General features: G+C 42.2%; 1 protein-coding gene across 1 annotated transcript; it reads left to right on the forward strand.

Annotated features, from left to right (window-relative positions):
* The first annotated feature begins 4988 nt into the window (after window positions 1–4988).
* LOC130600061 (transmembrane protease serine 11E-like) lies at window positions 4989–22367 on the forward strand. The gene is made up of 10 exons (XM_057411045.1): window positions 4989–5536; window positions 13109–13232; window positions 13656–13771; window positions 14168–14235; window positions 15839–16002; window positions 16990–17028; window positions 18708–18888; window positions 19087–19355; window positions 20236–20378; window positions 20782–22367. The coding sequence occupies exons 1-10, from the start codon at window positions 5444–5446 to the stop codon at window positions 20941–20943; spliced, it is 1359 nt and encodes a 452-aa protein (XP_057267028.1). The 5' UTR covers window positions 4989–5443; the 3' UTR covers window positions 20944–22367.
* The last annotated feature ends 2332 nt before the right edge of the window (window positions 22368–24699 follow it).

The following is a 24699-nucleotide window of genomic DNA, read 5'->3' on the forward strand; positions in this document are numbered from 1 at the left end:
GGAGAAAACAGTGATCCCAAACTAGCTGTTGTTCTATCACAGGATTAATAATACTTCACTATTATTATTAGGGAGTGTCTGGCAGCTAAATTAAGTAGGGACTTGTGGAGTAGTTAATGGAGGGCATCTAGGGAAAATGAGAACGCAGCAGTCAGAGTATGGTGCTTCTTGAGAGTGTTTGTAAAATGTCCAGTGAATTGAGTAGAAAATTCTTGGATCACAAAGGTGAAATAGTCATATTTAAGAGCTCTAAGTGGAATTGTCTTCCAGAAAAGTGATTGTTCCTTTTAAATGTGAAAAATATTTGATATTTCATGTGCCTTACCTGTATATTATATGGCAGTATTATCTTGTGCTTGCTTTAAACTTGCTGTTCTTGTTTGAAATCCTTGTTACTGTATGAGAGTGAGTAGTGTTTTCTTGTTCACTTTCACTGATCCACACATTACTCTCTAGTCCCCTACCCCTTCCTTCATACCTTTTTCAGGTTGCACAATCCTGGTCTATTCAGGCATACCATGCATAGAAGGTGCTCTGTTCCTTTGATCAGCTGTGCTGCTCTTTTCAGGACCTTTTACAGTTTATCTGTGTTGGCTTTGAGGTGGGCAAATGGTATAATTTAACACAGTATTCAGGATAAAGGCATAATGTGGATTAATGTTGTGATATATTTGTTCCCTTTTTGCTTTTCTATTCTCCCTAGAAGCAGTTTCTACTGTTCCTCTTGTTTTCTTTCTGAGTTGATATTCACATAGGTGACTCTGCCTCAATCTTATTTCTGAAAAGGATAACCAACTCATCATCTGACACTTATACGTAAGGTTAGAGCTGTTTTTTCTGTTGGTGTGTCGCTTTATGCTTTTTCATTCCAAAGTTCATCTCTTGTTTTATTGTATAGTATCTCAATATTATGACATGTTTCTGCAACATGTTGTAGCTTCTTTACTGTCATGAGTAGACAGTTATCACTGGATGATTGTCATCTCAGTATTTCTTTTTTAGACCATTTATGAACGCAGCAAAGATTCCTGTGAGATAGTGTTGTAATTTATTTCCTGTTTCCTCTAAGTGATTTTTCCACCTCAAGACTTCATATCTCATGGCAGCTCAGATCCTTTAAGAGGCTTCTGTGAGAGATGTTACTTAATTTCTTTTGGAAATCCAAGCAGACCTTATCAAGCAGATCTGCCTCATGCACCGGCTATTGGCCTGCTCAGGAACAGAGGTAAGTTTGCAAGGCAGCACTTTGCTTTACAAAAGCTGTGATGATTTCGCCCCATACAGTAGATTTATAGAAATACATGCTACTTTTATTAGTTAATTGCTTGTGCTAATGTGGGCATTTTGTATATCATACTGCACCATCAAATATTCCCCATGCTTGCTTTAGAATCTTTTTTTGGAAAGATTTCCCTCAGTCTTCTAGATGAAGTAGTGTTGGGTGAGAGGCTGCATATCATGCCGACATTGTTCAGGTATATGGCAGAAATATCCATACTGATCAAGAGTTGTTTCCTATTTTGTAGGTTTTGTAACTTCCTGTTCATGAAATAGTTATTCACAGCATCTAGAAATCAAGTTTTATGAGTGGTTTTTATAAAGACTTCACATCTTACTTCAGAGTAATTTAATCATTTGGAAACAATAGTTCCCTGGGATTTCTACGTTTCATTGCCTTTCTGTCACCATGTTTCCTTCATAACTGCTGTGTCCATGTCCTTGTTTAAGGCAAGTGTTCTGGGTCTGTGCCACTATTATCTTAGAGAATTATGTGAAATGGAAAACATTGTTTTGGATTTCTGCTGCTGTTCTGTTCACATCAAACTTTTTTTACTACTTTTATTTTACTATTTGACTTTTTTCAACTTCCATCCTATTCTTGAGGTTGCAGTGTTGACCACAGGATTCAGAACAGTGTATCCTGTGTGCACAAGTCTTTGTTTTTGTGCTTGTCAGTTTGAAATTTCATAGAATCATGGAATAGTTGGGGTTGAAAGAGACCTTAATGATCATCTAATTCCAGCCCCCCGCCATGGGCAGGGACACCTTCCACTAGACCAGGATGCTTAAAGCCCCATCCAACCTGGCTTTGACCTCTTCCAGGGATGGAGCATCCACAACTTCTCTGGACAGCCTCTTACCAGTGCCTCACCACTCTCACAGTGAAGAGCTTCTTCCTGGTATCTAATTTAGAGACCCTCTTTCAGTTTAAAGCTATTGTCTTTTATCCTAGCACTAGTTGCTCTTATAGGAAGTCCCTCTCTAGATTTCTTGTAGGCCCCCTTTAGGTATTGGAAGACTGTTATATGGGCTCTCCTGAGCCTTCTCCCATGCTGAACAGCCCCAGCTCTCTCAGCCTGTCTTCATAGCAGAGCTGCTCCAGTCCTCTGATCATCTTTGTGCCCCTCCTCTAAACTTGCTTGAGCAGGTCCACGTCCCTCATGTGTTGGGTGCCCTGAAGCTGGATGCAGTACTGCAGGTGGGGTCTCACCAGACCAGAGCAGAGTAGAGAGTGAGAATTACCTCCCTCAGCCTGCTGGTCACGCTCCTTCTGATGCAGCCCAGCATACAGTTGGCTTTCTGGGCTGCAAGTGCACACTGCTGGGTCATGTTGAGCTTCTCATCAACCAACATCCCCAGCATGTCCTCCTCCTCAGGGCTCCTCTTAGTCCAGGTTCTGCCCAACCTGTAGTTGTTCTTGGGATTTCCCCAACCCAGGTGCAGGGCTGCAGTGTCAAATGTTTTGCACAAGTCCAGGTAGGTCATGTCAGTCACTCTTCCCTTATCCAATGATGTTAACCTGTCATAGAAAGCTATCAGATTTGTCAAGCATTATGTGCCCTTAGTGAAGCCATGCTGGCTGTCACCAGTCACCTCCTTATTGTCCATGTGCTTTAGATTAGTTTCCAGGAGGATCTGCTTCAAGATTTTGCTGGGCACTGAGGAGAACCTGACCAGCCTGTAGCTCCCTTGGTCTTCCTTTTTAACTTTTCTAAAAACAGGGGTTATATTTCCCCTTTTCTAGTCAACAGGAGCTTCACCAAACTGTCTCAGCTTCTCAAATACAACGGGTAATAGCGTGGCAACTTCATTTGCCAGCTCCCTCAGGACTCAGATGCATCTTGTCAGGTCCCATGGACTTGTGCACCTTCAGGTTCCTTAGATGATCTTGAACCTGATCTACAGCATGGGTGGTTCTTTATCCTCCCAGTCCCTGCCTTTGCCCTCTGTGACTTAGGTGGTGTGGCTGGAATTCTTGCCAGTGAAGACTGAGGCAAAGAAGTCATTGAGTACCTCCAGCCTTCTCCATGTCCTAGGTAACCAGGTCTCCCACTTCCTCTTAAGAAATTTCTGTATGATATTACTTATGTGAAGCATGTATTCATTTTCTGTCTCAGTTCAGGTGAAAATCTGGTCAGCCTTTGTTATGGTTAATCTTCTCTAGAAGCTTCCCCAGTCCCTGATGAGCCTGAGCCTCTTTTCCTTATGCCATTGCTTTAGTTGTGTATTAAGACTTTGCTTCCTTTTTTAGGATGGGGTCCAGGTCTTTGGCATCCGATGATCTGCCTCCAGAATTTATCTTTTATGTGGTGCCCAGGTGGACCACAACCCCTGCCTCCTTCCCAGCATTTCCTACTTAGTCCAGGCTTTTTTGGTGTTTGTAAGTGTAGCACCAGCAGGCACACCAGTACACTGTTTCTGGAGTTAGGAGTCAAACCTGTTGAGTACCTGGTAACTGAACCACTGAAGGCTATTGCCTGTCCCTTTTTCTCAGCTGGGGTTTCTGCTCCAGGGAAGTATTATCAGCCCAAGAACTGTTACGTTTTTAATCAGTTTGGTACCTCTGTGTCAAAACACTAGGCCTGGAAGAGCTTTTCAGTGCCTTAAAAAGCCTCCTCAACTTAACCTCTTCCCTTAACCATCATAAATAGGGCTTTTTTGCCTGCTGGTGAGACTATTCAGAGATTGCCAAGAGGCCTCTGTTGCGTATGTCTTTCACTTGTGCCCAGATCAAGTCACAGGAAAGAGCTCTGTCTCTGAAGGTTACGGGCTGCCTGGAACGAATATGTCTTCCCACCACCTACACTTAGGTCAGGTAATCATATGGGACTTGATACTTACCGTGGGAAATTGTCACCCTCTAGCTAGGCTTATGACTGCATTTCTCTTGCATATCTGGACTGACTCAATAGAAGTGTTCCTATATGGGATGTTCCAGTTCTAGTGTTGAGAAGTAATTACATTATGTGCATCCTTATCAACACTATTCATGTGTTTCATAACAAATTATGCTGAGACGTTGAATCCAAATTATGAGAAGCTGAGGCTTATCTTTAGCCTGCATTTCATTCAGAAGAAGCTGGCCTTCCCAGAAAGGCAGTCTTCCTGTTACTTGGCTAGCAACTTGACACAACATTGAAGGAGGAGTTCCAGATGTGTAAGATGTATTTGCATGAGTGTTATTAATGTGGTGATTCCTGAGCTGTAGAGGGGTCAAATGAAGGTCATTAAGGTGGAGGAAAAGAGTCCTTAGATGTTAAAACTTCATTGCAGCAAAGCAAATATGTGCCACACATATTTTGTTGTGATGTTCTGTCTTCTTTACTTGCCTTCTGAACCAAATCTGTGTGTAAGGCTATGTGGGCATATACATCTTCTAATAGGCTTGGTGGAACTGAGAACCTAAAATTGAAAAAAGGGTTGCAAAGAAAAGATTGAGAAATGCTACTTTAGGTTAGAGTTTGTGCATGCATTAATTCACTTGCTACTTTAGGTTAGAGTTTGTGCATGCATTAATTCACTTGCTAATTGGTTTGCTGTAACTAGCACAATTAGAAATGCTTATCTAGACAACCTGCAAATATTTATCACAAATGTTTATGACTTAGAAGAATCTTACCAGGACAGAACTATGTGTGTGGCTAGGTAGCCACAATTAAAATCAACATCTAAGGAGTTAAAGAAGAATTACAAACTTGAATATATCCATTATTGTTGGGGCATGTTCTTTTTTGGCCAAATAATCAATTTCAAGGAAATTCAAGGGAGTTGAGAGGCACATGCCACTGAATTTATATCAGTTTGTCAGCTCTGTATCTGGCCTAGCACTAACATTATCTCTTTAGAACATGTCAATTTTCTGCATTGGTCCTGCCCAGAATGTCTGGTTTGCTTTTAATTATACTGGAGAAGGAAATAAACTCTGCATCCTTGCAAAATTTTCATGGCTCTTCTGATTTGGGGTGTTGCAGGGTGTAGTTAATGCTCTGAAAAGTCTTTGGGATTCCTGGATGAAAGGTGTGATGAAAGAAGTGTATTGTTGTTTTAGGGGAGGAATCATACTACTAGGTAAGCCTCTGTCACTGAGACTTGCTGGACTCGTTTGTTCTGACTTGCCTATGACTCCTTTCTTTCCTAATTCAGGAGATAAAGCCTCAAGTCTATGCTGAGATGCTGCACAGTGTGTTGTGGCATTTGGGACAGTGCATCTCCCAGACAGAAGAGCTTCTTGCTGACCTCTCAGTGGTACCCAAAGGTGAGTGCTGCAGCCTCTGACTTGCTTCTTGGTAGTTTGGGCAGCATGGCTATATCATGTGTAAGTTTATAGAGCAGTTTGAGCTTTGGGTGAGGGCGGAGAGAGAATGGCGCTAGCTCTGAGCTTTCTTTTGATTTGAGCTGCCTTCCATGCATTGGTAATCCTTCTGATATTTCACCCTTTCTCCTTACCTAAAATGCATTTATTTTCCACCTGCTCCTCAGCTCCTCTACAGCATTGTATGGTGACAAATTAAGGTGGCCTATGGCCACTGGAAGTTGTGGTGGGGAAGCAGGTGAGAGTAATAACTGCACCTCAATTCTGATCTGCTTGTGTTAGTACAGTTAGAATGTGTTGCAGTCACAAGTACTGAGTCGATAACCTGGCACAAAAGGGCAAGCGGAGTAAACAAAGTAAAAATAGGTTCTTGTGCTTTTTTGTATTTTCATGGGCTGTGTATGCAGCCAGTGAAGTGTTAATCTGTGCAGAATAGGTTTGTATATGCACCAAATCTGGCACCAGACCATTTCACCCGCCCTGCCTTGGAATGAAAATCAAACTAAAAATCCACAAGGACTCTAACAGTTGTGTCTTGCTTCTGGATTGGATTTCAAGCAGTCAAAGCAGGATGAAGAGAAAACTATATGGTGCAGAGCTATTTTCAAAGGCTCAAAAGCAGAGATCTATAATCTGGGACTGACGAACTAACAGAATAAGATACTTTGTCTATGATAAATATAGCTGGAAATGGAAATCTGAAAGGTAAAGATGATGTAGAAGTTGCAGAACCTTATCCTAAACTGATTGCAATCAGTGGCCATGTACTTAAATATTTCCTATATACCGGGATGGCCTCTTGCATGTTCATGGAAATTGTAAAGTCCTTATGTAGTGAGTAGCCCTCCTACTTCTACTACATCTTATTTCAGAACATGGGAGACTTTCTCAAGATGTTGGCTGGGGCAGTCAGCTGTAGACAGATGCTCTATTGAACAAAAATATTTCAGTTGTTGATGTTAGTTACGTTCCACAGACTGTCGTAGTGGTACAGGAAGCTAGCTCTGTCCCAACAATTAAACAGCCCGTAACCTCCAAAAAGCCCTATGCAAAATGGATGATAAAATAACAAACAACAGAACTTTTGTGATGATTTCAAAGGTGATCAAATAATATATGAACAGCATTTTGCATCATGGCATTAGTTACTGGTAAGCTCTGAGTTAATATATCACAAAGACTGAATGCTGCCCTTGAATCTTGATGCAAATGACAAGAACAGTATTTGGAACTGCTGTCTTTGCCCAGCTGAAGTGTGCTCTTGGTAAGCATCAAGATCTTAGAATTGGGTGGTTGAGGAGGAGCTCAGTTAGTAGTGGCAAATACATTAGTGATGTTTTATCTGACTGCAAAGGGGTGGCATGCAGCACTTACTGTTTTTGTGGTATGTTCAAGGGTGTGGGGAGATCAACTGATTCAGCATGACGCATAGAACACCACACGTTTTGTTTCCCTCAGTAGATCCCTTCAGTGTCTGGAAGTCTTCCATTGTATCAGCTTGGGAGATACTAAGCACTGAGTCACTGAGGTTGGTAACTGACCTCATCCAAGCAAGGGTCGTATGGTACTCAGGCACTGGCTGCTGCTTTTTCAATGCCCAAAGAGTAGAGGTTTTTGTCCTATTATCTTAGAAGTGTTTGTCCCAAGTATGCCACAAGAGGAGAGGAGTAGTATTAGGTTGGTGTGATTGTTTGTGGCAAAGGTGGGAGCAGAAATAGCATGTCTTGCCTCATGGCCCTTTGCTTTTGCTACAGCACTGCTGGACTAAGACAGATGTATTCCCAACCACTATGCCAAGGTAGGTAGTTTCAGGGACCTAGTCTGGGTTTTCAAAGTGCACTCACCAGGCTAGCAGACTAGTCTGTTCAGTTGTCTCGTGAGAAGTCCCACTCCTAGGAAGAATGATTATAGAGATGTGCCTGAATTCATCTTTGAATGGAAAAACTGGTCATGGCTATAAATGTGGAGAGACCATCATCAGCAGATGTGCCATCCAAGCTCTGACACTGGCTCTTCTGAGAGTATTGGAGTATGAGTGAACAGGGGTATAAAATAAAAAATATAATAATGAATTTATTATAGGAAGCCAGCAGCAGATCAAGTGGAAGAAAATATGCAACCTCTTCTGTTCAGTGCATGGTGAAACCCCTTCAGTAAACGGCTAGTGCCAGAAAATGTGGTTTAGATTAATCTAAAAGCAAATCTATGTTGGGGATGCTGTGAGGGCTTAGCTTAAGAAGTCAAAAAATGTCAAGAGCAGATCTATATAAAAACCCAGGGTAGCTGTTCCCTGCTTATCCAGCAGTTCAGTGACTAGGGCCTTTTAGGTTACAGTTACACTTCCTTTACTTGTCTGAACAGACATTTTCTGATCAGTTTTCTGGTATTGTTCTTACTGAGGCTTTTATAACACACAGTAGCTCTACCAGAAGAGATGGATAAGCCCAATATAGTGAATCAAATCCTATCAGGCAGGGGGTGGGAGCCAAACTTTGATCATTTGCATTGTGAATGAACTTTTAGGGAGTTTGGTAAAGGATGAGAGGGGAAAAGCAGCTTGCAACCTGTGTATTGTGCTTGTCTTTTGCTTTTGGGTATATGTGCCAAATTGGAAGGTAGGGAATTCAATTGGGGTTGATCAGAAGGTCCTGTTTTCTTCTTGGTTTCACAAGGAAGACCAGACAATTTTAGGAAAATTTCAGTACAGCTCTTCTTCCTAATGTACCAATAACTATTAATGCAACTTTATTTCTTGCTGTATTGCACATATTAAAATATCCCATACTGAGGCTTGATTTAATATATCTCTCTCTAAACATAACTTCACTGTGATTAAAATACTTTAACTCTGTATAAACAGCTGTTTCCAAAATAGTGCATTCGAATGAAATGCCTTCAGTATGGTTTAACTTTTTAGTGATCAAAACACATTCTGTGGGTCAGAGCCAAAGTGCGTAAACTAGGAAAATGAATAGTTTGGTTTACACACCAAATGAACTATGCTCTGAAATTGTCAAATGCTGCTGTCTCCATGGATGTGTTTTGGGCTCCTGTTGGGAATGAAGCCTGTTTTAAATGAGAACAGAGGTTACTATAGGAGGTCTGATGTTCATCCATAGTATTGCCAAGACAAGAAGTTTTGTACTGAACTAAAAGATCTTGGGTTTGAAACTCTCGCTAATTCACTGCAGACAGAAAGCTATCAGATCCAGACTGTGAGGAGGTGGTTTTTAGAGTAGAGAGGACTCAGCCTTTGAGGTCTCCCAGTGGAGTCTAGCTTCTGGTATCATTAAGGTTTGCTCTGGAGGAATAACAGTTATCCTCATCCATACCAGAGGATAATGCATTACTGTTACCTGACTTCCCTTGTCTTCCTTCCTGAGAGTTAATTTGTAGCTTAATAGAGTTAGGGCAGTAAAACGAAAAATCAAAGCATGTGGCATAAAGAGGCAAGAAATACGAGGCTGTACAAAAACACCTGACTCTGGGAGGCATCTACACAGACAGCTGTGGTATTGGGGAGTGTCTTCTGAGGAGCATAACTAGCCATTAAGAAGTGCCTCCTTGCCACAGAAGAAAAAAAGGATGCATCTGTGGTTGAAGGTGATGAGATCATCTCTGCCTCTGTATTCATCAGCACCACAGAGGATCAGTGTTTCTCTGGCTGGTGAGTGTTGCTGGGTGGAGCAGAGTTTTCTTGATTACTAGAGTGCAGATAAGACCATGCAGAAGTCTGATTCCTAAACAGGGAGATCCACCTGCAACTGAACTATTTAACTATAGAGATAGATGTCCCCAGCACAGAGATCCTTGTCCTTCTGGTAAAGCATGACAATCCTGCCCTCCATGACATAATAGCAAAAGAGTGAGTTGGAGGTGTAATATATGTGATTAATAAATGAATGGACTGATTGGACATAACCTGGGCGAGAACTGTCCCTAAACATCCTAGTAGGTTTCAGCAGAGGTAGGCTCAAAACTAGACCTAATTGCAAGTGTGGTTTGTTTCATGGGTACAGACCCTAGCATACAAGTATCAAAGGCTAGAACTCCTGGACACTACTGGACATATACGCTGCTCTAATACAAGTAATACACATTTGGTGTTGCCTGTAGTCGAGCTGTTCTTCAAAGAGTAAAGGATACCTAATTTTGAGCGAAACAAGACTATTCCCTACATTCATACTGATTTCCTGAAATGGGTGGTAAAAGATTAGGTATTTACTGAAAAGGCTAAAAATAGTTATTCTTTACTGACATTCAGCAAAGTTGGTGACGAGCATGTCTGCTGATAAAATAGACAAAAAGAGCAGAAAACCTTTTTCTTTTTGAAAAGGCATTTCCATTTTAATTTGTACTAATTACCTACATGAGGTTGTAGGTGGTTGTTGACACTTTGAGGATGTTGGTTGATTAGAAGCTCAGCATGATCTGGCAATGTGCACTTGCAGCCCATGTGCTGGCCTGCATCAGAAGGTGCATATCCAGCAGGTTGACGGAGGTAGTCCTCCTCCTCCTCTATTCTGCTCTCATGAGACCCCACCTGCAGTACTGCATCCAGCTCTGGGGCACCCAACACAAGAGGGACGTGGACCTGCTTGAGCAAATCCACAGGAGGGCCATGAAGATGATTAGAAGGCTGGATCATAGGAGAGGGTAGCACCTCTCCTATGAAGATAGGCTGAAAGCATTGGACTTGTTCAGCCGGAACAAGAGAAGGCTCCAGGGAGGCCTTAGAGTAGCCTTCCAATACCTAAAGGGGAACCTACTGGAAATCTGGAGAGGAATGTTTTATAAGAGCAAGTAGTGCTAGGATAAGGGGTAATGGCTTTAAACTGAAAGAGGGTAGTTTTAGACTATATATAAGGAGTGGGTAACCTCTTCCAGTGTCTCACTATCCTCACAGTAAAGGAAGGATGTGATGCCCCATACCGTGTGGGACACAGTAAAAAGAAGTTGCGATGCTTCATCCCTGGCAGTGTTCAGAGCTGGGTTGGACGGGGCTTTGAGCAACCTGGTCTAGTGGAAGATGTCCCTGCCCATGGCAGGGGCGTTGGAACTAGATGATATTTAAGGTCCCTTCCAACCCAAACCATTATGTGATTGATTCTGATGCAGAAATTTACAGAAGTGCATCCTTTAAACTGCTTTCTTTTAAAAAAATAAAGTTGAATCAGTATTGGAAACCGAGGAGGATTTTATCCCTCATATCCCATGTTTCCATTTCCACCAGCACTGCAGCAGTTCCTCAAGTGTCTGTTTCCCCTCACAAGTCTCTAAGACCTGTGGAGAGTGAGCAGTTCGGAAATGTTGGAGGAGGGGGTCTGTGCTGCCAGTGTTTGTTGAGGTAGCTGCTATGTGCATGAAAAGGAAATAGAGACAGATTGAAATGGAGGACAATGCTGGCTGTCGGAGCATGGGTCCCACAGGCAATGAGGTGCTCGTTTTTCAAGTGTGAGTCTATACCTATCATAGCTTAGGCAGAAGGCCATATCTTGAGGAAATCTGTGTACAGTTAAGAAACCGAAACTGTAAGAAACAGGAGTGCTGCTGCCTCAGTATCTGCAGGGCCAGCCATATGCCATCAGGGCTGTGCTGTGTGTTCTCTGTTAAGAGCAATGGAGGGATGTTGCTTGGATTGTTTGGGTGGGAGCATGCTGGAGTGGGCTGATTGAAGCATAGAGAACCAGGCTGATTGAGATATGTGACAGGGGCTCAGGATGGAGAGCAAAATCTCTCCAGCGAGGAGGGCAAAGTGAGATGCTAAAGCAGAATCTTTTAAAACATGAGAGATGGCTAGCTAAGGAGAGGCAGAATCATCTTACCATAGTGGACTGTTGTAGTTAGCCAAGGGACTTCCATGTAACTGGCAGTAACTGACTGCTGATAAAGTATGCTCCAATTCCATGAGATGGGACTGTGAAAAGACTGAGATGAGGATGGGAATGGTCTGTCGGAAGCTGCAACATGTTAAAGAAACTGAGGCAGGACAGTACCACTGGTCTTAGGTTTTTATCTGAATATCTGCATCTGTGAAACCCTCAGAGGTAATTGATAGTGTATATAGTGAAGGTCTAAATGGTAAGAAGTCAAGGCTTTGTGGAAACAGTTCGGCTCTAGTGCGTGTATATTATGTGCTTACTGCAGCTTGTACTTTCCAGAGAAAGTAATTTTGGCCAGCCTGGGCTCTGCTTTCACTGTGATTTCTTTTTTGCCACCTTATAGTCAAAAAACCTGCAAAGACTTACTCTCTCTCTTTGTTCCTTTCTGCCCCTTCCTGCCTGTGTTTTCTGAGGTGTTGCTCAGAAATGGCAGTGCCTGGAAAGAGGAAAATTGTGTTTTGTATGTCTGGTCTACAGCAATACAAAACATGGATCAGTGGGTGTAAAACAGCATGGTAAACAGCAGAGTCCCTCCTCCCTAGAGCTGGCTGTTGCTGTTTGTCACTCCAGGCACCTTTGAGGAGTTATCCCATGTGTTTTTCTGTTACCCTGTACTAATGCTGCCCATTGATGTAGGGACTTAATGAGAGGCATACAACAGTTACTACAAAGCATGCTGTGGAATTACTGGGGATCTGAAATAATTGTGCTTAAGGCTTTGCACTGTCCTACAACAAAGCTCCTGAGAACACATGCAAATGCAGTTATCCTCATGTTCTCTTGCTTAATGCTGCAAAGGAGGACATAAGTGGAAGAAAAATGCTTATGTGTTTTTTGTCCATGTGTAGGTAAAGTTCCTGACCCTTCTTACAGGTCTGTTGTTGGCTTTCAGTGAGTCACAAAGTCCAGGTCTTATTTCCATATCACATTTACAGGAGTAGCTATTTCTCTCCCCTCTGGCAGATTGTCTGCCAGGAAACAGGATGTGGTCTCTTACAATGTATGTGTGGTTTTGGTGCAATAAATCCTAAACCCTGTAGGAGATCAATAAATGTTGCTATTCATGCCAACTGAAAATAACTCAAAGCTGTATATTATATGGCATCTCCAGTAACCTAGATTATTCTTGGTTCAGAATTTATTTAATCAGTCATGAATTATTACATTTATGTTCAGTTTAAGTACCTGTGTGGGCAGTCAGCTGCACTTGAAATCTGTTTAATATTTCTTAATGGGAAATTGTCTCTACTAGCAATACCTGCACAACTCTAGGCTTTTTCAGGGGTGCATGTGAGGCAATGAAAGCAAGTGAGAACAGAGGAGATTCTTACTAGATACAAAGAAAATGCTTTTGCTTTTGATCAGGAACTGGATCAAGTCTTAGGAGAAGACTGGAGGGTTTCTGTCCTTGGAGATACAAAAATCTTGCTTGGACGAAGTCTGGAGCAACCTGCTGTAGTGGGACCTGGTCTGAACAGAAGGTCAGACTCACAGGGTCCAGAGGTCCTTCCCAACCTTCCTCATTCTGTGAGGTTTGTCAGATGAGTTAAGCTGTGCCAGATATGATTTGTTTCAGGATGTGCTATTGTTTGTGCAATAGAGTGATTTCTCCATATTGTTTTCTTCAATGTAGGTAGTGATCCAGATGGACAGAGCAGCAAAGCGTATGGAGCCATGGAAGATGGCAGTCATCGTTGTGTCAGTGATATTGGTGTTAGCCCTCATCATTGGCTTGACTACATACTTTTTATGTCGTGGTAAGTGCACCAGTCTTTGTTGTCTCAAATCATCAGGGATCTGTTGTGTTTCACTTCCTACTGTGGTCTTGCATGATGATTTAGGTATACAGCTCACCCCTGGTATAGAATCTGCATGAGAAAACTTACTACACCGTATTCAAGATCTGAATTGATTAGAAAACCTACAAGAATACTTAAAATATTATTTATTTTAAGCAGGGATTTAAGTTTCTCTCTCTTTTAGTTTGTTGTCTTACCCCAGTGCCTCCATGGGTATTGTCCAGAGCCCCCTTTTCCCAAAGTGCTGATAAAGCTGTAATTCCACAGCTGACAGGGTCACAGCCAGAGCCTGGGAACCTTACTTGTGCCATACTCTGTGACATACTGTGCCGGTCTGAATTGTACTGCAGAAGGTCAGCCACCTTCGCTTTTCTTCTCTAGATCAGGATCGATATTACAATGCAACTTTCCTAGTCACCAATGTTGAGTATGACCCTCAGTATGAAAGGCAAACCACAGAAGACTTCAGGCACCTGAGCCAAGAAGTTGAAACCATGGTAAGCTGTTTCTGTTTCTGCCTGACCTATGGTGAAGCGTCTGTGACTGATTGGAAATAGAGGTGATTGTGCCTCATCCTTATGCCACTTACCTTTCAAATCTTGCTATAGTGGGTTAAAGATGCATTGCTGACTGTGCACAAGAAGATGGTAAGCACAGGTGCTGTCTGTTCCAGTAGCTCTGTGGTGGAACAGGCACCCACAGAGCAGAAGGGACAACAGAATTGGCCAACTCAGGTGTTTGATTTTTACCCTCTGGTGAATATTTAGGATCTTTGGTGTAGAGATGGAATTCTGAAGGCATTTTCTTGTGTTTCAGAGGCTCATGAGACTGCTATATCTTGAGATCATGTACATATTACAGGTGTGGTTTAACACATTCTTTTTACTTAACAGATGTCTGCAGTATTCAATGGGTCCTTTCTAAGTAGAAGGTACATCAGGTCCCATGTTGTCAGCTTAAGGTAAGTAATGTGAATGTCTGGAATAAGGAGGGGTGTGATAAATATGCTTTCTTCCTTCTGCTTGACCATATGGAGCGTGCCTGGTTGTTTATGCTTGGATTACACCAGCAGCATGACTAAGTTGGCTGGTTGTTGCTCTCCTTCAGTGCTGACAACACTGAGGGCTCAGTTACATTCAGAGGTCAGCACGGAAGAGAAATTTGCCTTATAATTCTGCAGATTGATTACCAGTTGTTTATGGCTGTGATGCAGTAACCAAGTTACTACGTGATCCCAGTTTTTACTACTAGTTAAGGGATTGAGAGATGCAGGGTCAGCTCTTTATTTTACTTAATTCTTCCTATGGAAACTCAGGCTGGTGTTTACCCGTTTTCATGGTGTACAGCAGAAGATGACTATTCTCCTCCCTCTCTGAAAAGTTCTGAAGGACTAAATGATTCCAATGTGAGATACCTGGATACAGAGCTGAGGGAAAGAAGTGGGGCAAAAAGGTATAAAGGTCCTGTTTAAGAGTTTTTAAGCCTTTCCTGTCTCTGCAGTAATTATGTATTGCTCTTAGCAAATAAGAGTCATCGCTTCCTTCTCCTTCACATTACTTTTGGTTTGGAGATATATTTCTATAAGGCTTGCTTTTGCTGTGGAGTATTTTTCCTAGACAGCAAAGAATACCAGACTTCCCACAAATGTCCTTCTCCACAGCACTTCTGGGTTTTCTTGCCTTTACCTCTCTCTGGATGGAATGAGTAATTTCCTTAAACTGTTCCACACTGTTTTCTGCTGTTGGTTTCTTCCACAAGCCTCCATACTGTATGTCAACTGAAAAGCCTCCATACTGTATGTCAACTGAAACTGCAGAACTTGGGATCTTGACTACATACCTTTTAGGTTGACCAAACAGTGTATCTCATCCAAGCTTGTTTTTGCTACAGATAAGTTGTAGGTATCTTTAACTAGGAACTGGACCAGCTTAGCTGCATCTCTGCTGTCATTCCCTCTAGGCTTTAGCTGGCTTTTCTTTAGACTGCTAGCCTAAAATATTGGGTCCAGTATTTTATACTGACAGTAAGTGATTGTGCCTTGCTCAGGTAACTCAAGCTATTGAGTTTTTTGTCTCCAGATAAATAGAGCTAACTGACCAATAAGTGGACAAGTGACTTAAATAGAAAGAAATGCCAAAAGACTTTTTTAACTTCTGTGGCTCTTAACTGGGTCTTTTAATGGCTGTTAGGAATGGCCTGTTGGGTGTCTATTAAAGGGTTTTAATTTGCTGTATTGTCCTACTGACTGTGAGCTGTGTTGAGGCCAAAGGGTGTGACCCTTCCTCTCCTCCTCGTCTATACTGCCTATGACAGTTCCCAGAAAATCCTGGGAATATGGGAACAGTGGGGAGTACTCCCACTGTTATAGCAAGAACCAAGCCTTTTGCTGCCTGCTGACATGTCATCATCTTCCTTCGCTTGTGCACAGCTATACTATTTGTTCTATACATCAGTGCAGACCAGACCTCTTTTTATATAAAGAAGGCATACAATGCACAGCAGGACAAAGAGGATTAATGGTGGAAAAAAGAGAATGACACCACTTTGTTGTTATTGGTTTGCAGCCCAGATGCTGATGGAGTGCTTGCATCTGTTGTTCTGGTATTTAAATTTGCCTCAGCTGACAGTAAGGCAACAAGCTGGAGTCAGGTCAACAACGTGTTACGCAGAAGGCTAAAATCAAGCTCCACACTCTTGAATGTTGACGAGTCTACCCTTAGACTCACAGGCAAGTGGCTTAGGTTTGTGTTTTCAGCTTGGAATTTGTTCCTCATACTTTGCTGTTCTTAGTGTAATGAATGTCACCTTAGTATGCAAATGCAGACTGTTCTTATTTTCTTCTTTCGCCTTCTCCAAATGCTGTATTACTGCTGACAGCCTGGGAACTTGGAAGAATTAGCATTAAAAGAACCAAAGCATGCTGGCAGTGATTTATGAGTGAGCTCTCTGTGTACCAGAGGCTTTCTCTGTGCACCAGAGGCTTTCTCTGTGCAATGTAGGTCTGTTGGTGGAATGAAGTCATGTCGTGTCCTTTCCTCCCTGACTCATCAAAAAAAGGCCCAACTTTGTGACCATGGGCTCACAGGTTACTTTAAGGCACATAGTGAATTGAATGAGAACCTGTATCACCAGGTACTGGAATGCAGAGTCCTCAAGCTATTAAAAAAATGTACAGAGATACCACTCCCTGGTATCTCATTTGCTTATCTGACAAATTGTTGTGTCCAGTGTTCGTAACAAAACCTGAGGTTCCTTGGGCAGTAATCCGCTCCCATGAATCTGTTGCTGGTTGCCATCAGAATCTGGCAGTTTTTTGTAGGAAAGAAATCAGTAATGTTAGTTTAGCTCCAGTCAACCCCAGCACTGAGGATTTGTGAAGAGTGTTTTGACCATGTTGCCATACTGAGCCTGAATAAATGCATGTAGGCATTTGCTGGTGGCTGTGCACAATATACATGTAGATGTTACTTGGATGTATTTGCAGTCATCTGTTGCTTCTGTTAGCTTTGAGCTAAGGCAAGAAAGGCGTATCTTTTGGCCTTATGCTTTCAGTGAGGAACAGATGCGTAACTGAACTTCTCCTTTTACCATACTGTCAATCCATACAGTTAATGTAAACTATTTAATTTGTGTTTGCTGGCTACAGGGAGGGAATCTGTGCTAAATCACATAGCAGTATAAAATATGTTTACTGTGTGTTTGCTTTTCATTCCAGACTTGAATAAGGAAAAAGGCGATAACCTTTTAAACAACTGTAAGTACAAATGCTGTATAGAAAAGGTCCAGCAATATGGTGCTATTGGTTCTGTGTTTACAAGACTCTTATGCTTTTAAGATGCAAGTTGGGAAAATAACATTAAAGATACTAGAGCAGTAGACAGAGCATGAGCCAGGGAAGACTTCAGCTCATTTTCCTGCAGTCAGGCTGACTCTGTAGTGTTTGCAGAATCAGGCATTCTGATTTGGTGGTGCAAAAGTGTAAAGCAGTTGCTTTAATGTTGATTATGGGAAGTAGGGGCAAGTAGATGAGCTGCTGTTAGTGAGCTTTGCACAAAACCAGGATTCTTGCTGGAATCCTTTCAAAAACATTTTCCCTCTTGCCCCCTCATCTCTGCAGAAAGGTTTGACCATAGTTGTCTGTCAGATTTGAGCTAAACCTGGCAATATACAGGGAAAGGCCAGAGTGTAGGAGATGAAGAAGAGCTGGCCATAGTGAGAAAAAGGCAATGGCACAGCCCTGGAGAGGGGCAGGTTCTGAGTCTCTCTCTCCTGTTGTCTGCTTCCCCCATGAGGTCTTAAAGCTTCTCTGGAAATGGGGAGACAGTTTAAATCCCTTCCCATGGGACTCCATCAGTCCCCTGAATGGTCTCAGAGCCTTTGCACACTAGCTTCTTATCTTTAAATGGACTGAGAATTAACTGGTTTGGAGCTAAGGTGTTTTTTTTTTCAGCTGAGTAATACATGCGTGTGCTCTTGGTACAGTGGCTATAAGTAAACTGTTGGAAGAAGAGGATGTTATTTTTTTGTTGCTGTTGTCAAAACTGACCTGGAGGTGACCTGACAAAATCCCTTCTTTGTTTGCCCAGCTTATGGGTGGGGTTTTTTGTTTGGTTCTGTGGGGTTTTTGCAGACTAGTCTTCAGGAATTCTGTGACACTTAAAGCTGTACTGACTGTGTTGGTCTTGACTTTGCTATACAGGTGGGATGTTAGAAATAAGGGAAAGATTGACTTCACTGAGTTCTTTAGTGATGTGCAGTATCTGTCTTGTGCATATTTTGGTGGTGTGTGGGGGCTTAGATCCCCCTTGGTGTGGTGGTTATTGGTGGCTCCTCAGTATTTTCATACTCGATTTTTAAGAAGTCTTAAAGGCAAACAAAAACCTCAGGATGATGCTTTTTACTGAGAGTTTAGTCTTTAGTTGAAACTTACATGTTGCTATTATGAAAGCTATATGAATGTAAATGCTTAGGTTATCAGTGCATGTGTGCCTGTGTTCCTGTATGCACAGATACACTAGTGACTGCATGTTAACTTTCTCTCTGTACAGTTCTAGTCAAATATCAAAGCAAACAAGGTTTGTAGAAGCAGTATCTTTCTAAACAGGTAAACAGCTACAACTGGGAAAATACACAAGTGTCTCAGATACACAGCCTTCAGTTCCCATGGGAGTGCCTATGGGTTTGTGTGTCTGAAAACTGGCTTAATGAAAAAGTAGTGACTCTTCTACCAAACTTTGTCTACCGCACATCTATCCTGAGATGCTTGTGACCATGACACCTGGTTTCCCTGCTGCTGGAGGCACTGGTTTAGGTGGAGGCTGTCTCATACACCCTGCCCTGTTATACCTCTGCCTGCAGCTGTGAGGGCCTTTCCCAAAGCAACACCCTGATTTCCCTCAATCAGGTAAAGCAGAGCTGTTTTTTCTTTGGTAGGCTGTGGAATACGAAAACAGGCATTCTCCTTCACAGGAGAGGAGAGAATAACCGGTGGGCAGCGTGCACGGGAAGGGGAATGGCCCTGGCAGGCTAGTATTCAGTATGACGGGAGCCATCGCTGTGGTGCATCAGTGATCAGTAATACGTGGCTAGTGACTGCAGCCCACTGCTTTAAAGGGTAAGTCATCAGCACTTCAGCACCTTTCTGATCCTACAGGTCTTAGGACTCTTGGATGCTCAGACCTTTTGGGGTCTGCTGATATTTGTATATGCAGAAAGATAATAATAACTTTAAGTCTGTTTTTTCAACAGTGAGCTAAGCTTCTTTAGGGATCTTGTTTTATGTGGCTATGACATAAGCTCAGATACCTTACAGGGGAAGAACAAATCCTAGGAGGTGGACTGCCAGCTTTGGAATTCTGCTGAGACCTCCAACACAGAAAAAGTTGGTCCGAAGAATTATCGTTCATGAAAGATACAACAGCTTAGGCCTTAATCATGAATATGATGTGGCTGTTGTTGAACTTGCCTCTGCTATTGTGTTCACAAGTGATGTGCACAGTGTTTGCCTCCCTGAAGCATCTCATGTGTTCCCAGACAACAGTTCCTGTTTTGTCACAGGTTGGGGAGCTTTGGAGAATGATGGTGAGTGTCTCTTGCTTTCCCATGCCCTGTCACACATGTATTTGAGAAGATTGCTGTTAGTTTTATGTTTTGGGTTCTTTTCTTCTTTCATTTTGGGTTCCTTAGACTTAGTTTGATAGGTGCATGTGCTAATGATACACCTGTGGGCTTAGTTTGCTGCTTGTTTTTCTGGCTTGGTCAGTAGGTTGGAAAGACAGTACAGTGAAAGACTTTACAAGTTAGCCTTACAGGAGTAAGAGCAGCTTTTGTTGCATCATGCATTGTGCTGGTTGAATACATTCTGTTCTCCATTCCCACTGGCCCAGTCCACCTGAGTTTAGCTCTGACGTACGCTCTTTCACCATTCAGCTTTGTCATAGATGTATCATGACAGTTTTCATCAGTTATTCTTTCTTTGGTCATAAATCAGTCTTCATCTGATGACTTGAGTGAGCTTCATTCAAATTAGTCTATGTCAGTGAGGACTGAGATGATGAGACTATGTATCTGCTTATGAGATCCATTACACTATACAAGTAGTGTATGGGGTGCATAGTGATTGTCCAAAGCTACACTGCAATTAATCAAATGGGCCTTTCCAATGATACAAGGACGTATCTTGTAGCCTACATCTGAGTTCAGCACTGAAACATGTAAAAAAATCCCTTTGTCTGTTATGCTGAAAAGCATGTGGTGAGGATGAAAGCTAAAAAAGTTAGGTTTGGGAACAAGTGAAGGACTTTAAGAGGAGGAAAAAAACAACCCCTTATTTCTTCCTGAGACATTGCTGGGTAGCTCCTTTTTGTTGCCTGTAATAGCAGAAAAGCTGTAGGAAAACTTGACTACTCCTAATCCTTGAGTGTTATAGTTTACATATCCTGTCTGCAAATTCTCTTTCTAGGCTATAGTGTTAATCAGCTTCGACAAGCAGAAATAAAAATTATAAGTACTGCAACTTGTAATAGAAGAGAAGTGTACAATGGAGCGATAACACCTGGAATGTTGTGTGCTGGATACTTGAAGGGGGAGGTGGATGCCTGCCAAGTAAGTTGCTTCATAGGTTAATAAAAAGGAAATAGGAGGGGCAGGAGGTGATGTTTCCTAGGAATAAAATGTACCTTGGGGAATCTTGATTAAATTTGGGGGTTAAATATCTTGACAAATGTAAATGAAGAGCTTCATGCTTCACGGCCTGAAGTCTGCACTTAAGGGCTTGGGGTTTATATATAATGCACATGTGAGAGAATAGATGGGAGGGTGTGGAGAGGGAGAGACTGAATTTAGACATAGGCTGTCAGCCTCTGTGTTGCCAGTAAACAGTGTAGGGGTTGAATTATAGCTGTGGTCTAGAGACAGATCTCTCTTGCAGCAAGTCTCATTGTTCTCTTCCATTAGTGAGGTGAACCCTGTTTACTTTGTTTCTGCCTGTTGACATTTTTCTCCTTAGGGTGACTCTGGTGGGCCACTGGTGAATGCGAACTCCAGAGGAATCTGGTATCTGGTGGGAATAGTAAGCTGGGGAGATGAATGTGGCAAGCGAAATAAACCAGGAGTCTACACAAGAGTGACTTATTATCGAAACTGGATCAACTCAAAAACAGGCATCTGAAACCTGCAGTGGATTAAGTTTTGTGGGCTACGTGCAGCTATTCCTTTGACACATTCTGCTCTGTGGTTACCCTATAAACAGCTGCTGGCTTAGCTTGTGGTCATGTGTCAAGTGCCAGCAAGCTCGGAGCAGTCTAGGACTTGAAATTGGTTTGGTCTATAGCCAAACAGGAACAGACTTTGTATATGTGACAGCTGTTGTTCAGGAAGTAATCTATCAAAGGGACAACTGCCTTCATACCCATATGCAATATACTGACCCTTTTTCTCTGTGGCCAAATGCCTTACCCCCAACTTTTATACACAGGCAAAGCACTTGAGACCAAACAATCATTTCCCAACATCCAAGAGAAGTTGTAACTAAACGTGGCCCACTCATTTTCTCTGTGCTCCCAAGGCCCCATCTGTCTATACACCAGCTACAGTCCAGCCCCTGACTCCAGAGCTACTGCACTCCCAAATTCTTCTTGAGGGTTTTCCTGCATCATTCCAGGGAGCATATTCTAATGAAGAATGGAAGATGTCTTAAAAGAGTCCTGGTTCCTAATATCACATCAGACTGTTACTTAGGTGAACAGAGAATTTTATCTTGCTGTGTTGCCCTGAATAGGGAATCAGTGGAAAACACTAACTTTTGTCCACCTTCTTTTGAACAAGTATATGCACACCCATGCATTGCTTCATATGAACAACCCCTACCACAGCGTTTTCTGGAAGAGTGATTACTGAATTTAAGACCAAAACCCACTTTGCCTTCATATCAGTCTGTTGTCATATTAGAGTATTTGGGTTAATTTCTGTTTTTAACTTTACAGACTGTATTTTTCTGAATAAAATTCCATGACATTTTATGCAGGATGAAGGATTGTAATGATCTCAGTACAACCATTGCCAAAAAAACGCAACCTTTTAGACTGCTTATTCTTGTGAATGCTATTCTCAAGTCTTCATAATTTAATGTGTGCATCTTCAGCTGCATCCTAAAAAAAGCTTAGGTTTTGTATTATGGTGGAAATACCTATCTCCTTCAGAGCAGGGCAGAACTTCTGACTGACCCAGTCATCTTATGTGAAGATCCTGCTCTTCTGTCCGGAACTAAGAGTTGTCTGTGTCTCATTGCCATAGTATAGGTAACTCATTTAATCTTGACCACACAAACTTCATATTCCTTCTGACTTTGTTTTCAGGAGCTCATGTTTCCATCTGCAAGGTAGATCTCAAACACCTTCCACACTTTGGCAGCAGAACATGCCTGTTGCTAGTGAGGATACTTTCCTTGGTATGTCTGCAGACTCTTTCCAGCACTTCATAAGGATGCTTATCCTGACAACAGCAAATGCTGTGGTCTTAGTTGCTAGATAACGAGCTACTCAGATTGATCCCTTTTTCCTCTATGGTCAGAAGAGAAAGAACTTGGCAAAAGAGATACCAATCACACTGTGCCAAGTCTCAGAGCTCATGCAGCATGACAAGCAAGGAAGAATCTTATGCCAGGCATAAGGCAAACAGCAGGCTTCCTGCAAGGTTATAGGTATAAAATCAGGGGAACAGGCCCTCAGTGATTACAGTGTTGGGATCAAAGTGCTGTCCAAATTGAGTACAAGTCAGTTGACATAGTCAATGGCACTTCAGGGGACCCCTCTGGTCTATGCTGCCTAGCGGAGCAGCAATCCATTAAGTTAACAGGAATATTTTGATTACACATTATGTGATCTTGTTGCTTGCCAGTACAGAGAACCAAATTTTTGTAGAGCCTCACTGGAGGTACTGGAATATTTGGATGCCCAGAGAAGGTCTGTGTGAAAGATGAGGGTACGCAGCTGTTGTGTGTTCTGTACTTGTGTGTGTCGGGGAATCTCGCACTTAATTCTGTTTCTTTTTTCTCAGGGAGCTTTTCTTGTGGAATGTTGTAAGCTTCAGAAACAAAACTTTGGTGGCTTAATTTCTACATAAGAAGTAAAAAACGGCAGACTAGTTCTGTAGGTCTGGGCCCAGCACATCTCATCTTAGTCCCTTAAGCAGAACATGGCTTTGAAGTCTATTGTAAAGGAAGCTTAAAAGTGGTGTATGACAAGTACATATAATTATGTTTTCTCTTGCTGGTAACAAATTTTCTTACCAGCACAGAATAAAATTTGGTCTTCATGAAGAAAAGCATCATTACAGGATGCCACGGATTTCCAGTTCTCAAAGCACTTTAGGCTTGGGTTTTCAAAGGACATAATGGTTTCCCCATGCCAGGGATTTAATTATAACTTGGAAACTTAACAGTTTTAGTCTTGCAAATCCCAGCTACCTCACTGTTTCCCCAAAATAGGTAAGTAGATGTCCAAAGAAATTATTTTGCATCTGTGGACATTCCTGTTGCACTTACTTGGGTACAAAATCAGAAAGTGTTAAGCATGTTGCTCTGTGTCAAGGGCTGCAGCAAATACATCCTCCAAAGTGGTGCACACAAGGCAGGAGCAATGAACTTGTCACTCAGAACTGCTAGTTCCTTAAGCATCTACTCAGATATAGTACCTGATCCACCTTAATCACTAAATGCCAGCACAGTGCAGCCAGGAGGATGGGGCTGAAGAGGATCTCGTGTCTACATCATGTCTGTTTTGGGAGCCTCTACTTTGTACTGCCTTGTGAAGTTTTCCTGATAGCAACTGGAACAAATATTCTGATCTGGATTCTCCTGGAAGCAATGTAGTTTACATGCTGTGAAGCTTATTGGTGATGCAAAGCAGTGTAAGTAGGGACTGTCAAGAAGCACACTGGGAGTGCTGGGGATATGATGGGTCCAAGTCCCTTACTTGTGGCAAAACTACACTGATGGCAGCACTGTCTGGCTTTTTCTGTGGGGACATTATGGAAGCCTGAAGCAATGCAGGTGGTCAAACCATTTTATTTGTTTTATGTGGCCTATTAGATTTGTGTTTCTTTTAAGATGCAGTCTCACCTATTTATGAAGCCACAAGCTTCATCTTCTCTCAGCCACATTTTCAGAGGAATTAACATTTTCACTCAATGCAGAATGGGGTGTATCTAACTACAATCATGCATGACACATAGGAATGTAATTTATATGTAATTTTAATAAAACTTGTTAAATTTGCTTTCTGTTTCATGTACTTGTTAATTTCCTGCATCATGGTAAATATCTGTAAGATGGGGGCTCCTCCATTTTAGAACATGTTGCACTGATCCTCCACAGTGTATTTATGTACTGGCTTTTATGTAGTCTTAACCATCTGGTTTTATTGACTCGTTAGAAGAGCATACTGGAAGAAGAGGAGAACTGTTAGAAGAGCAGAACACCATCCAGACTTGGAAAGAATTTACCCGCCTGGCCAGAGGTTACCCAAATTTGTGTGCAGGTAAATAGGTCTTGTGTCAACCACTAGAGGGTGAATCGTATTGTGTAAGAACCTTGTGCTTCAGCCTGCTGGTGGTGCTCTGCTCCAGCTCTGTAGACAAATGAAGGCAAGGCACCATGCCCGTGTTGCCTTGAGGATGGAGAGATGCTACACAATTGTCTTGAAAAGCTTGAAGGGACTACAGCCGTTCAACTTTTAGCATAGGCCTCTGCAGCAGTGAGGGAGTTTCAGTGTTTTCCTCCATGAGAAAGTTGGCATCAAAAGCTCCCCTTTATGTACGTTAGGTGCAGTGTGCTATGGGTGTGAGCAAGGGGCTGAGAAGGTTTTGCCTGATTCTCTGCCACACTATAGACAGGCCCTTGTCTTGTGGGAAAGTAGGCTGGAAAGGC

This window comes from Pezoporus wallicus, unplaced genomic scaffold (assembly GCF_028554395.1).
Source record: "Pezoporus wallicus isolate ANWC-B61680 ecotype Strahan unplaced genomic scaffold, APGP_CSIRO_Pwel_v1 contig_2439, whole genome shotgun sequence".
Classification (NCBI taxonomy): domain Eukaryota; kingdom Metazoa; phylum Chordata; class Aves; order Psittaciformes; family Psittacidae; genus Pezoporus; species Pezoporus wallicus.

Coding starts and splice junctions, on each gene's coding strand:
- LOC130600061 (XM_057411045.1), top strand. CDS start 5,444: ATGCTGAGATGCTGCACAGTGTGTTGTGGCATTTGGGACAGTGCATCT. Junction 13,772..14,167: donor GCCAAGAAGTTGAAACCATG/GTAAGCTGTTTC, acceptor TTTACTTAACAG/ATGTCTGCAGTATTCAATGG. Junction 20,379..20,781: donor GGGAGGTGGATGCCTGCCAA/GTAAGTTGCTTC, acceptor TTTTCTCCTTAG/GGTGACTCTGGTGGGCCACT.